Source organism: Orycteropus afer, unplaced genomic scaffold (assembly GCF_000298275.1).
Source record: "Orycteropus afer afer isolate SDZICR_OR568_19922 unplaced genomic scaffold, OryAfe1.0 scaffold00418, whole genome shotgun sequence".
In the NCBI taxonomy this organism is placed as follows: Eukaryota; Metazoa; Chordata; class Mammalia; order Tubulidentata; family Orycteropodidae; genus Orycteropus; species Orycteropus afer.
In genome coordinates this window covers 2,693,451-2,709,074 of record NW_006922005.1, presented here as the reverse complement: position 1 = coordinate 2,709,074, position 15,624 = coordinate 2,693,451, and the positions used below count along the sequence as shown (strand labels likewise).

The 15,624-nt window shown below is 35.5% G+C and overlaps 1 protein-coding gene across 1 annotated transcript in view; it reads right to left on the bottom strand.

The window, feature by feature from the left end:
- The window catches only part of HSPA4L (heat shock protein family A (Hsp70) member 4 like), an 87,091-nt gene that overhangs the window by 4,808 nt on the left and 66,659 nt on the right, over positions 1–15,624 (bottom strand). The window contains exons 14-17 of the mRNA XM_007953833.2: positions 6,291–6,428; positions 4,949–5,074; positions 4,560–4,667; positions 2,183–2,302 (exon numbers count right to left, since the gene is read on the bottom strand). Coding sequence (XP_007952024.1) covers positions 2,183–2,302; positions 4,560–4,667; positions 4,949–5,074; positions 6,291–6,428 — 492 coding nt within the window. The remainder of the gene's footprint in view (positions 1–2,182; positions 2,303–4,559; positions 4,668–4,948; positions 5,075–6,290; positions 6,429–15,624) is intronic.

The window sequence follows — 15,624 nt, the reverse complement described above, 5'->3', positions numbered from 1 at the left end:
TGACAGTGGTAGCCGGGCACCATCTAGTATATGCCTGTCTTAAGTACTTATCTCCTTTAGTCTTTTCTTCACATATCACTTATTAGTTTGCCTTTCTCTCTGACAAACCTCCTCTACCTCTGGTAGTCCCTATCTCTCTTATCTTACTTTCTCCACAGCCCATTAATCACCATCTGACATACTTTAAAGAATGTCCACCTTTTTTTTTTACTGTCCACCCTTCACATTCCTCGGAAGGAAGATTGGGCGATCTACTTCTGTAGAGATACCACCTCGGAAATCCAAGGAGGGGTCGCTATAAGTTAAATTCACTCAATGGCAGTGAGTTTGGAGTTTTTTCGTTACACTACTGAATTGTAAAAGACACTGGAACTGTAAAAATTGTAAAAGCCTGGAACTGAAGTCACCCCACTGGCTCAGCTTTCAGGCAAATTACAGACAGGCCAATAAAGTGACCAACAGACCCAGAACAACAGGGAGGTAAGCACTCCTTAAAACAAACAACCATATTAGATCAAAAGGGCAGCATTTGGCCAGGGATAAAGCTCAGAAGACCAGAAGGAAAGTCCATCTTTATTTACTGTCCATCTTTCACCACTGAATTGTAAAGCATATCAGAAACAAGTTCAATGTTTTGTTTGATGTTGTAGTCCCAGCACCTTTAGAAGAGAGCCTGACACATAATAAACACTCATGCATGAGCATGAATGATGTCTTGCTTTGCTGTGGATAACAGCTTAAAGCTGTACACTCAAAAAGATTGCTAATGCCTGGGGAACATTGGGTCACATAGTTATATATGGATTCTTCACTACAGGATTTGAAATATCCTTTTGATTTCATTTGTCTGCTTGTTCCTGCTGACCTCTCCATTGTCCTTATTTTCTACTTATGCCTATATGGATAATTTGGATACTGACAATGGTGAGCATATTCACAAGCAGTACTTTCATTTTTCCTTTAGCTTCATATCCTGGATAATGCTGTTTTAGAAAGGTCAAAAATTTCTTATTTCTAAAATAAGTACTCTTATTTTAAAGTATGGTGGTAAAGAGTTTGTATTGCCAAAAAAAAAAAAAAAATCAAGTGTGAATTCGTTATCATTTACTACTTGTGTAATCCTAGACAAACTGCTTAAGCATTTAGTTCTTTATATATAAAATGAAGACCAGCATTAACTATCTCTATAGGATGTATCCTTGCACAAAGAAAGTGAGATCATTCATGTAAAGTACTTAAAATTCACCAAGTGTTTCATTAATGTAAGCTGTTATGATACCTATGCCTGAATATTTCTGATGCTGGCCTTTTCTGTTCACAGATTCAGTTTTAAAATAATAAAAACTAGAAGATTATAATGAATATTTACTTATGAGTAGGAGTCACAAACTATGGCCCAATCTGATCTGCTTACTGTGTTTTTTAATAAAAAGTTTTTGGGAATATAGTCATGATTGTTAGTTTACGTAGTGTCTATGGCTGCTGTTCAACAATGGAAGAGTTGAACAGTTGTACAAAAATGGAAAGCCTCACAAAAGCCTAAAATATTTATTATTTGGTCCTTTAAAGAAAATAATTGCTACTGAATGCATCAATTAGAAGAAAAAATTTTAAGGTTAATTTCATCAAATTTTACTCTTACCTCTAAATGGAAATATATCCTTTATATAACCAAATATTTTGGGCTCAAAAACTGTAGAAAGGTCAAGGTTAGTAACACAGATTAGAGTATATATATATATATAGGAATAAACGGTACAGGCGATTACAGATAACTTACGGACTGAAAGACAAAGAGCAACTAAGAGAAAACCAAAGAGGCCAAGAAACAAATTAAGGCTGGCAGAGGAGCACAGTCTCAAAGAGGGCCTCTTTTACCTTATATGAAAAACATAAAATGCAATCTCTAAGAAGAAAACAATGAATCCGGTCACTGGGTTAACTTGTAATATGGTTCAGTGGAATTTAGAAAATGAAAGATGTATTTTAAACCCATCAGAATCCTTTAGTAATAATTCTCTAGTAAAAAAAAAAAAAATTTAAGTTTGATGCACAAAGTCTCTAGTGTCTGGAATTTGGTAATAACTGCTATAGCCTTCTTGTTGTACTGTTTCATTTTCCCTACCCTCTCCATGTATCACATGCATACCATCATCACCAGCGGGCTTCATGAATTCAATACCTTATTTCTGTATGCTTCTATCACTTTCATGACAAGCTGGATCTTTTTTCCCAAGTCATTTAAAGCTTTTGGTCTCTCTTCATGTTCCATGTACCTCATTTGAATAGGTTGGCCATATTTCTGTTAACATAATTTTTTAAAAAAGAAAAATTTGGCATTATTTAAAAACAAACAAACAAACGAAAAAACGACTATTGAATCCTCATAGGATGATGAATAGGCAGGAAAGCTGATCAGATTAGAATTATGTCACTTATTATGTCCCTATGGAAGTGAGTTCCAGTGATATTTCCTTACTCAATCCTACAGGCCTTACCTCTTTCTCTCATTTATTATCTTTTGACTCCTCCCAAATCCAAAGTTTCAATCAATACCTTAATTCCTGAAAGTGAGGTGTTGTAAGTTGATAAAACTATGAAACTAAGGAAATCATGAGGGCTATACAACATGTAGAATTCAAGTATTTAAAACCTGGTTCAGTTATTTATAATGCTTATAACTCTCTCTATGCAACATGATTACTGAGAGTTCCTGATAGTATCTATTGAATATTACAAATTTATATTTAGTCATTAGATTGAAATGTGTACTGCACAATAAGTATAGTTTTTCTTTTTTTTTTAAAAATACCTTTGACTCATTCCTCAGGTGTGTGGAATGGAATTTTTAAGTTTCTAAATGTTAAAAGAATCTCCTTATTTTAGAGGAGGGGAAGAATAACATGGATAAATATTTTAAATTCTTTTCCGTATTTAAATAAAAATAAACTTATTTTAGAATAATTTTCAATTTGCAGAAAAGTTACAAAGGTAATACAGAAAAAGATCCATACACTTCACAACCATTATTCCCTAATATTAATAATATCCTACACTACCATGGTACATTTGTCAAAACTAAGAAATGAACACTGGTGCATTAACATTACCTGAACTCCAGATTTTATTCATATTTCATCTTTTATTATCCTAAGATACCACAATACATTTAGCTAATTTACACTATACTTTTAATTACTTAAATGGAGAGAAAAAACTACATTTTTTAAATTTCTAAAAGCCATCTCAGAAAAAACCAAAGTAAAATCTGTGAAAACTTCTTTAATATTCATTTCAATGGCTGCTTATTTATTTGAGGCAGATCCTTTTTGGGACCTACCAGACTCTTCTGTCATTTTTTTGGCCTCAGCTCCCTTGTTGTTCCTTAACACTCAAAATATATATGTTCTTCTTAGGGAGATAAGGAGTAAAAACCACCAAGAAGATAAAATATGAGGTCTAGTTTTGCTGTCATAAATTTATGTTTTCTAATTAGTTATTGGGAGCTCTGGTGGCATAGTGCCTAAGGCATCTGACTGTTAACCAGAAGGCGGCCGGTTCAAACCCACCAGCCACTCCTGGGAGGAAGGTTGGGCAATATACTGCCATAGTGATATTGCCTCGGAAAGCCAAGGAGAGGTCACTGTAAGTCGAGTCTGACTTGATGGCAGTGTGCTTGGTTTTTTGGTTTGTAATTAGTTATTATGAAAGTAATTTATTGACATGAAGGTAATTTTTGTAAGAAATTTTTTGCTCTTAAACACTACCTACCTCCTCCAGTCCTAGAGAGTTGGTCTTTCCATATTTTAAAAATCCTTATTAATGGCACCATTTAGGAACTATGTAATCACTTTCTATTCAATGACTGATTCAGGGGCTAGTGGCATCAGCATCACTGGGGAGCATATTAGAAATGCAGAATTTGGGACCCACCCTAGATCTACTGAATCAGAATCTGTGTTTTAACAAGAGCCCCAGGTTATTTATGCATATAATAAAGCACTGCTATAATCCACACTAAAATGGAATGCCTGAAACTTCCCTTCATCCTTTCAATATGAATTTGTAATCTCTTAAGGTTCTCCCTGCCTTCCCCAGTAGGGGAAGAGTAAGAAGCAGGGAGAAGGAGAAAGAGAGGTTTTCCTTTAAAATCATACTATTGGCCAAGAGATATATGACCTGGTTGGCAAGTCTCCTTATTTCATTTGGAAAAGGACATTCAAGAGTATTTTTGAAGTCCCCATCAGCTGCACAGTGAAAGAACAAAGCAGTGCAATATCATTCCCCAAAATCAGAACAGTGAAGGGGGAGAAAACAGAAAGGATGACTAATCTTATGATTAAGAGTCAAATTGACAAATTTTTCACTTAAAGACATCCCAGAAATGTGTGGTTTGGCTGTTTCTTAAATATATATATCTGATTACAATGATAGAAAATTATAAATGTACATTCAATTTCAATTATCAAGTAGCATTATTCTCCTCACAAAATGCTTTTAAAATTAGAAAGAACACATCTCTGCCTCAGGAATTCCTTACATATTTATTAAAAATTTACCTTTAGTTCTTGAAACTTATCCACATAAACTTGTTTAGGTTGGTCCTCTCCTTCTTCATAAAGCCAATTTTCTGTGTCTTCCAGTATTGCAGATAGTTTATTCAAGTCCTAGTGATATATTTAAGAAACACTGATTGAAAATGCCCTTAGAAATAAAAGTAATCAAGGTAGGACAGAATGTTTTTCAATTATAAAAGATTAAACTTCGGATTAGTCTGGTTTATTCATAAAAATGTTTTTCAACATACTTCTTTAATTTGGAAAAATAACTATAAGCCATCCCATATGGGTTCAAGATGACTGATGAAAATAATGAAGTATACTTATTACATAACACATACTAGTATTCTCAAGCAACACAGTTAAAAAATTATGAAATTTAAACTTACTTCTGGAGTGATAAATTTTTCATAGACAGTGCCCAGCTTATCTCTAAAATCATATACATATTCTTCAACAGCATTCTTAGCATCATTTCTTTCTTTCTCTAACTTATCTTGCATTATCATCTTCCCCTAATACAAAAAGTTTCAGATTAGTTTCCATTAAGAACATGGACTATGCCATTGACATTATACATACTCAGGTTCACTTACTAGCTTTGAGACCAATGGCAGGTCATCTAACCTCTCTCTAAGCCTCTGTTTTCTTATTCTAAAATCCCAACCTACTGCCATCGAGTTGGATCCGACTCATAATGACCCCTCCTTGGGTTTCTAAGGAGGTATCACTATGGAAGTAGACTGCCCAACCTTTCTTCCGAGGAGTGCTTAGGGATCTTAATTGCACCTACCTCATAGGGCTGTTGATAAGACTGCCAAAATTAATGTAAAACTTTTATTACAATGCCTGGCACACTACTGATGTGGAATAAAAATTAGCTATGGATGAGGACATATTATAGTGATTTTGATCTTGACTTTTGGGGAAAGACACCTGTACCCAAATCCAAAGATGATTTAGCCTATTTGTGCTTCAGTTGCTTTACCTATAAAAAAAGAATTATCTAATAGAACTTACACTTCATAGGTTTGTTTTGAGAATTAAGTAAGATACCAAAGTTTTTAAAGATGTTAGCAAAAATTACTGTTATGATCAAAAGCAAAGAAGATAAAGAATCCCTGCAGACTGTAATACCTGAAAACAAAATTTTCATTTTAATAAAACTACATGGTATTTTAAGCATAAGCCTTTCTTTAGAGCTACAGTGTTATTGACATTTGTGAATATAAAATAGTGAGACATTTAAAAATTAAGAAAAAACTGTTATAAAGAAACAGAAGTCATTTCCTCAAGCAACTATAAATTAAACATGTAAATAGGCAAGAACATGTAGTAAAATTTCAAAAACAACAGATTAAAAACTAACAGGATTAAGTGGAAGTCCGAAAACATTTTGAATAGAGCCTTAATCTTTAAGAACATTGCATCTCAAGTGGGGAACTGTTAACACTTCCCCCTACAAGATTCCATTGCATATTTCAGTTAAAGACAGAATAAAAGGAGGTAAGAATCATTAATCTCAGAATGGTGTTTCACTACAGTGAAGATAATCTGTATTTATAAATTAGATAAAGCTAGACTGTAGATACAACATTAATAAAGCTGAGTATTTTTTCAAAAATAGTTTTATGATCTACATAATACTCCCTTAGTAGATAATCACTGGCTTCTACAAAATTTCAGACTATACCACTACCTATGTCACTAATCAAACTCAAATTTACATACCTCATTTTCAATATAGCTATTGAGAAGATCTTGGCCCAACTGTCTATATAGGCTACTCTGGATAGGTAGATCAATGCTCTTGACTTTTCCTTTTTTAATGGTCTGGTTTAATCTCTCTTGTCTGTCTGAGGAAGCTGACTGCAAAGAAATGCAAAAGAAGTATAAATTTCCAGACTAGTGAAAAAATTCTATTTAGGGAGTGATTTATGTGAAACAAATAAGTAAAATGAAACTCAAACAAATACTCTAATTAATTTAGTTAAAATATTACTTTAATACTGATAGTATTTTGTAGTCTGTGTATGCTACATCTTTTTTACATAAAAAAATGTTAGATATGCGTATCAAAACCACATTGAGATTATCACTTCAAAGCCACGAAGATGGCTGAAAACATAAAAAAATCAAACAACAAGAAAACTAAACCAAAAATAATGTTAAATGTGGAAAAAATGGAGCCCTCATATATAAGAGGTCAGAGTATAAAATGATGTAGCCATTTTGGAAAACAGTTAAGCCAAAACCAAAACCAAACCCACTACCACTGAGATGAATTCTACTCATTAACCCTACAGGACATAGCAGAACTACCCACAGGGTTTCTAAGGCTGCAAATCTTTATGGCAGGCTGCATCATCTTTCTCCTGTTGAGGATCTGGTAAATTCAAACCATTTACCTTCTGGTCAGCAGCCAAATTCTTTAACTACAATACCACCACACCTCCTTACCTCAAAATATTAAAGATACCATATGATCTAGCAATTTTATTCCTAGATACATACCTAGGAAAAATGAAAACGTATGTCCATACAAAAACTGAATAATAATGTTCCTAACAGCATTATTCATAATAGCCAAAAAGTGAAATAACCAAAAAGTCCAAGAACTGGTGAACAGATGAATGAAATACAGTATGTCACCCTATTGGTGAATGGAAAAGTGTGGCTATCCCTCACCTCCACCCACCTTCTGGGCTGGTAGGAATTCCATCCCATTCTGTGTGCTCTGATAGAGCCTGGGTGCCCTGTCCCAGTGCCCTGTCCCGCTACCCATCCCACTGCCCCCAATGTGTTTTTCGTTTGCTTTAAATTCTTTTTTTTCCCCTTCCTTTTTATTTTCACCCTTTTTCCCTTCCCAGGTTCTAGTTTTGGCTTTTTTTCCCTTGTTTCCATTTTTTCCCTGTCTTGTGGTTCTTCCCATCCCTTGTTTTTCTTTTTTCATTTTTCCCATTTTTTTCTTCATTATTCTCTTTCATTAGCTCTTTTCTCTTATTCCTCCCTCCCCAGAGATTGCAGGATTTTTTTTTCCTCTCATTTTCTATTCACATTTCGTTGCATTTTAAAAGTATTTCTTTCAATATTTAATTTCATTTCTTGCCTTTTCCCCCACCCCTCCCTTTTTTTCCCCTTTCTCTTTCTGGTGAGATTGTTTCTGTGTGTTTATGTGGTGTGTATGTTTTGTCCTCCAACATTTACTTTTTTTGGTGCTTTTTTGATTGTTGTTTTTGCCTAACTAACTGGGAAACAGCAACAGTGCCCATAAAACCCAACCATACCTGTATCTCTGCAGTTCTATCTACTGAGTGAGGGCCACCACTTGCTTCTGCACCAACTGACCAATGATACACAACAGCCAATACAAGCCTAACTCACCCTTAACTGCTCTTCACAGTTAACAGAGATCTGTGAAGCCACTCTCATTCTCTATCACAACCAACAGGAGACAGGTGGTGAGTGCCTAAATGCTGCCAACTAGTTAATAGAGGAGCACAGTACCCTGCTTACTCAGATACATCCAAAAGAAAAAAAAGAAAATCTTGGGTGAATCACTTCAACATACAATCACCAATGAAATATAAATACCACAAAGTCACAATATTTCGGAGACAATAGACCATCAGGGTCCACACAAAGAAGCAAGATAGAGCAGTAGAAACAAGGGGGCAGGATATAGACCCAGAACACATCCCTGAGGAAGAAGCAGCACTAGAACTCTCTGATAAGGAATATAAAAGAACTATATTTAAGTATCTTCAATGGATTGAGACACAGACCAAGGAAAAGACTGACAAAATTAAGGAAAACACAGACAAAACCCTAAAACAATTTTGGAAGAAAATACATGACAACATGACAAAATAAATGAAAAATTAGAAATGATACAAACTCTACATATAGAAATCTAGAAGATTAATACTAAATTTTCAGAAATAGATAACACATTGAATAGGCAAAGAAGTAGAATTGAATCAATGGAAGAAGAATTAATGAGATTGAAGACAAATACCTCAATACATCTTTGGAAAGGGATCCATCAGAAAAAGATCAAAACAAAAGGAAGAAACCATAAGGTTCATGTGAGATACCATCATAAGGAATAACCTACATGTAATCGGAATTCCGGAACAGGAAGAAAAAAGAAAACCACTGAGAAAACTGTCCAAGATTTGTTGAAAGACAACTGCCCTGATATGATGAAAGAGAACAACATATCCATTCAGGAAGTTCAATTAACCCCAAACAGGATAGACCCCAAAAGAAAATCAAAAAGACATATCATCATCAAACTCACCAAAACCAAAGAAAAAGAGAATCCTGAAAGCAGCATGAGAAAAACTAAGTTACCTACAAAGGGCAACCAATAAGATTACCTCTGATATCTTAGCAGAAACCATGCAGGCGAGAGGGAATGGGATGGTATATATAAAACTCTGAAACAGAAAAATTTCTAACCAAGAATTATATACCTAGCAAAAGTGTCCCTCAAATATCACAGTGAAATTAGGACATTTCCAGATAACCAGAAATTAAGGGAATTTGTCAAAACCAAACTAAACTTGCAAGAGGTACTAAAGAGAATCTTTTGAACAGAAAACCAATAATAGCAAACACCAACTGGCCATTAATACACATGATGACATAAGCCAGAAACTAACTCAGTTATGAAAGTATCCAAAGTACATAAACTCCTAAGATTGTAAACAGGGAAGGAGAGACATCAATTGGCAAATTAGGACAACTACAAACCAAAAAGAGGGGAAAAAGAGTGTAGTTACAGAACATCTAAATGATGAGGAAATCAAGAGAGTTGCAAGATAGAATGTGGTTGTTGTTATGTGCCGTCAAGTCGGACCCGACTCATAGCGACCCTCCTTGGGTTTCCGAGACAGTATCACTACAGAAGTAGATTGCCCCATCTTCCTTCTGAGGAGTGGCTGGTGGGTTTGAACTGCCAGCCTTCTGGTTAGCAGTCAAGTGCCTTAGCCACTATGCTACCAGAGCTCAAATTATAAATCACAGGGTAACCTCCAAGAAAAACAATAAACCTTCATATCACAATAAAAGAGGACAAGCACATACTACAACAATAACAATAAAGAAAATGATAACCCGATTCATAAACAAAATGAGCTCAGCACAGAAAATTATATGGAACAAAGAAAGCAAGAACACCATGTAAAAACACATAACAAAGGACAGCAACAAATTCATACTTGTCGATAATTACACTGAATGTCACTGGATTAAATGTACAACTTGAGAGATAAAGAGTTGCAGACTGGATAAGAAAACAAAACCCATCAAAATATGCTGTCTACAAGGGACACACCTTAGAGATAAAGACAAATTTTGACTAAAAATCAAAGGTTGGAAAAAGATGTATCAAGCAAATTGCAACCAAAAAGCAGCAACAGTGGCAATATTAATTTCTGATCAAATTGACTTTAAGACAAAAACCACCATAAGGGACAAGGAAAGGCATTATATAATGATTAAAGGACCAATTGAACAAGAAGTCATAACCATAATAAATATCTATGAACCCAATGAAAGAGCCCCAAAATCCATAAATCAGGCTTTAAAAGAACTGGAAAGACAAACAGATGACTCCACAGTCATAGCAGGAGAATTTAATACACCACTTTCAATCAAAGATAGAACAACCGGAAAGAAACTCAACAAAGATGCAGAAGAACTAAACAATACAATCCACCAACTTAACCTTATAGTCATCTACAGAGTACTTCACCCAACAACACAATATACATTTTTTTCCAGTGCACATGGAACATTCTCCATGATAGACTATATGTTAGGTCATAACACAAGCCTTAAAAAATTTAAAAACACTGAAATACTGTAAAGCATCTTAGATCACAATGCTGTAAAATTAGAAATCAACAATAGGAAGATGAACAGAAAAAGAACAAACACATGGACACTGAATAACACCCTCCTTACGAACAAGTGGGTAATAGAAGAAATAAAAAATGAAATTAAAAAATTCTTGAATCAAATGAAAATGAAAACACAACATACCAAAATCTTTGGGACACAGCAAAAGCAGTGATCAGGGGCCATTTATAGCTATAAATGCATACATCAGAAAAGAAGAAAGAAACAAAATCAACACCTTAAATCTGTACCTCCAACAATTAGAAAAAGAACAGCAAAAAAAACCATAGTCACTAGAAGACACAAAAATTTGAGCAGAAATAAATGAAACAGAAAACAGAAAGCCAATAGAAAAAAATCAACAAGACTAGAGTTGGTTTTTTAGAAAGACTAGTAAAATTGACAAACCATGGGCAAATTTAACAAAGGAAAAGGGGAAGAAAATACAAATAACATGAGTAAGAAATGAATTGGGTGACATCACAACAGAACCAACTGAAATCAATAGTTAATATGGGGGATACTATGAAGAGCTATACTCCAACAAATTTGAAAATCTAGAAGAAACGGACAGATTTGTAGAAAAACACTATTTACCTAAACTAACAAAGACTGAGTAGAAGTGCTGAACAGACCCATAACAAAAGAAGAAAATAAAAAAAATTACCCACAAAAAAAGTCCTGGCCCAAATTGTTTCACTGGAGAATTCTACCAAATATTCAGAGAAGAACTGACACCAATACTACTCAAACTATTCCAAAAGACAGAAAAGGAAGGAATCCTCCCAAATTCACTTTATGAAGCATGTATAACTTTGATACCAAAACCAGGCAAAGACATCACTAAAAAGGAAAACTACAGACCAATATCCCTCATAAATACAGATGCAAAAAATCTTCAACAAAATATTAGCCAATAGACTCCAACTAATTAAAATAATAATATATTATGCCAAGTGGGGTTCATATTAGGGATGCCAAAAATGGTTCAACATTAGAAAAACTATCAACATCATCCATCATATAAATAAAACAAAGGAAAAGAAGCACACGATCATATCAATACATGCAGAAAAGGCATTTGATAAAATCCAACACCCATTCATGATAAAAACTCTCAGCAACATAGGAATAGAAACTCTTCTCAACATGATAAAGGGCATATATGCAAAACCACCAGCCAACATTATTCTCAATAGAGAGAGACTGAAACCATTGCCCTTGTAAACAAGAACCAGACAAGGATGCCCTCTAACACCACTTTTATTCTACATTGTACTGGAAGTCCTAGCCAGGACAATAAGGCAAGAAAGGGAAATCAAAGGCATCCAAATCGGTAAGGAAGAAGTCAAACTATGCCTATTTGCTGATGATATGAACCTATACCTAGAAAACCCAAGAGACTCAGAAAAAATCTACTGGAATTAATTGAGAGATGTAGCATAGTGGCAGGATACAAGTTCAACATATACAAATCAGTTGGATTCCTCTACACCAGCAAAGAGATTGCTGAAAAAGAAATAAAGAAATCAATACCATTTACAATAACTACCCCCAAAATAAAATACTTGGGAACAAATAGTACCAGGGACACAAAAGACTTGTATAAAGAAAACTACAAAAGACTACTTCAAGAAACCATAAGAGATCTACAAAAACAGAAGAACATACCACGCTCATGGATAGGAAGATGAACACTGAAAATGTCAATTCTATCCAAAGCTATCTATACATTCAATGCAATTCCAATCAGGATCCCATCAATATTATTTAAAGATATGAAAAACGAATCATAAATTTATATGAAAGAGACCTCATATTAAGCAAAGCACTACTTAAGAACAATGTAGGAGGTCTCACACTCCTGGATCTCAAAATCTACTACATAGCCACAGTAGTCAAAACTGCCTGGTATTGGAACAATGGCAGACACACAGACCAATGAAATAGAATTTGAGAACACAGAAATAGATCCATTGACCTATGGTCAGCTGATCTTTGACAAAGGGCTGAAATCCATTAAATGGGGAAGAGACTGTATGTTTAGGAAATGGTGCTGGCAAAACTGGATATTCATTTGCAGAAAAATGAAACAAGATCTGTACTTCACACCATACACAAAAACCTAACTCTAGATGGAACAAAGACTTAAATGTGAAACCTAAAACAAGAAAGTTCCTCAAGGTAAAACTAGAGGCAAATTTAGGGACCCTAATTTATGGTAAATAGACTATCAAGCATAACCCAAAATGTACAAACAGAAGAAGGTAAACTAGATGAGTGGGACCCTCTAAAAATTAAATTTTTATGTGCTTCCAAAGTCTTCTCTGAGACAGTCAAGAGAACCTACAGATTGGGAAAAAATATTTGGCAATGACATACCTGACAAGGGACTTATCTCTAAAATTTATAGAAAACTCCAACATGTAAACAACAAAAAGACAAATAATCCAACTAAAAAATGGGCAGAAGACATAAATAGACACTACACCAGAGAGGATACTCAGGCAGCCAACAAACACATGAAGAAATGTTCACGAACATTACTATTAGAGAGATGCAAATCAAAACAACAATGAGATACCATCTTGCCCCAGCATTAGTAGCAAAGTTCAACAAGACAGAAAATAACAATGCTGGCAAGGATATGGAGACAGTGGGACTCTCATACACTGCTGGTGGGACTGTAAAATGGTACAATCTCTGTGGGAAGCAGTATGGTGATTCCTTAAAACATCAGAATTAGAAATACCATTTGACCTAGCAATCCCATCGCTAGGTATGTATCCTAAAGAAGTGAGAGCCAGGACAAGTACAGATACGTGTGCACCCATGTTCATCACAGTACCATTTACAATAGTAAGAAGACAGAAACAGCCTAGATGTCCATCAATTGAAGAATGGATAGCCACACTATGGTACATATACAAAATGGAATACTATGCAACCCTAAAGAATAACGTATAATCTGCAAAACACTGCATAACGTGGATGAAGTTGGAGGACATTATACTGAATGAAGTAAGTCGATCACAGAAGGACAAATATTATATTAGTCCATTATTATAAAAAGTCAAGGGAAAGTTTATATATGGAAGGATATTTTCTTTGTTGGTTACCCGGGGTAGAAGGGGAGGGGAGGGAACATTGCTAGATAGGTAGAGACAATTATTGATTTGTGTGATGAGAAGGGCAATGTACCAAATGTGAGCGATCAACACAGTGTCACTGAGGAAGAGGAAGACATAGAGGGTGCATGAGAGGTACAGACAAGAAAGATGAACCCTTTCACACATCAAGTCCTGCGTTGTCAGTGAAGGCAAACATGGATATATAGGTGGATAGATGGGTGGACAGGCTGAACGATTAGGTATGTCTATGCAAGGGGGAGTGTACCCATGACCATGTTGGCAGACAATGTTTCTAAAAGTGTATTTGTATGTTCTTTAAGAATTTCTAAGTACATAGTAGAGCTGTCAAGGGATAAGATTGTGGTCACTTCTTGGCCACAGGTAGTTACCCAGAGGGAGCAGGTAGTTGGGAGTAGGCACAGGACCGTGGTCACAGGGGACATCAAGCTCAATTGGCACAAGGTACTACACAAAAACAATGCTCCACATCCTACTTTGGCGAGTAGTGTGACAGGGATCTTAAAAGCTGGCAAGTGGCCATCTAGATGCAACAATGGGTCTCTCCTCATCCAGAGTAAAGAATGAAGAAAACCAAAGATGCATGGAAACAATTAGTCCAAGAGACTGGTAAACCATACGATCCTCAGTCTATAGGACTATGAGACCAGGCATTAGATGGTGCTCAGCTACCACTGTCAACCACTCGGAGGGGGATCTATGTTGGAGATCTTGGATTGAGTGGGAGAACAATGTGGAACAAAACTTGAAATCATAAGAAAAAAAAGGGACCAAGTCTGCTGATCTGGTGAAGCCTGGTGGAACCCCTGAGACTATGGCCCCTAGCTGCACTTCAGATTTGGTAATGAGCCCACTCCTGTGGTTTCCAACTAAACAAAGGACAGGCAAATGAGCTGAACATTTACATTGAGTAGATACACTCCATACAGAGATCAATCATGGGAGAATAGAAGGGCTGTATATGCACAGGGGGACAACTCACGGGGCAGGAGTGCATGGGAGGGTAGGGCACAGAGAAGAAGAGGCTGTGGGGAGGAAGTGGGATGAGAGCTGTCGCACTGTGGGAGATTACTGTTAATGTCATGAGACAAAGTATACGTGAACTGCTACAAGGAAGATGAATTTGCTCTGTAAACTTTCACCCAAATCACAATAAAGTTAAAAAAAAAAAAAGGGAAAAAATAGGGTAGTTACAGAACTTCTAAATGGTGAGGAAGTCAAGACAATTGCAAGACAGAATGGACTGTTATAAATATGGGAAGACAATTATAAATCACAGGATAACTTCCAAGAAAAATAATAAACTTATGCATCAAAATAAAAAAGACAACCACAAATATATAGCAAATACTAGAATAGCAATGAATGAAATGATAACATGATTAATAAACAAAATGAGCTCAGCACAGAAAATCATATGGAATAAAGAAATCAGCAACAACACGAGAAAACAAGTAACGAAATGACAACAACAAATTTATACTTGTCGATAGTCACACTGAATGTAAATGGATTAAATGCACTACTCAAGAGGAGAGTTTCACACTGGATAAGAAAATAAAATCCATCAAAATGCTGTCTACAAGAGACACACCTTAGAGACAAAGACAAAGACAGACTAAAAATCAAAGGTTGGAAAAAGATATATGAAGCAAATGGTAATAAAAAAAAAGCAGGACTGGCAATATCCATGAAGACAAAAATCACCATTAGAGACAAAGAAGGACATCATATAATGAATAAAGGATTAATTGAACAAGAGGACATAACCATAATAATTATCTATACACACAATGAAAGATTCCCAAAATACATAAATCAAACTTTAACAGAATTGAAAAGACAAAGAGATGACTCCACAGTAATAGTTGTTGTTGTTGTTATGTGCCGTCGAGTCGGACCCAACTCATAGCGACCCCTCCTTGGGTTTTCGAGGCAGTATCACTACGGAAGTAGGATTGCCCAACCTTCCTTCCGAGGAGTGGCTGGTGGGTTTGAACCGCCAGCCT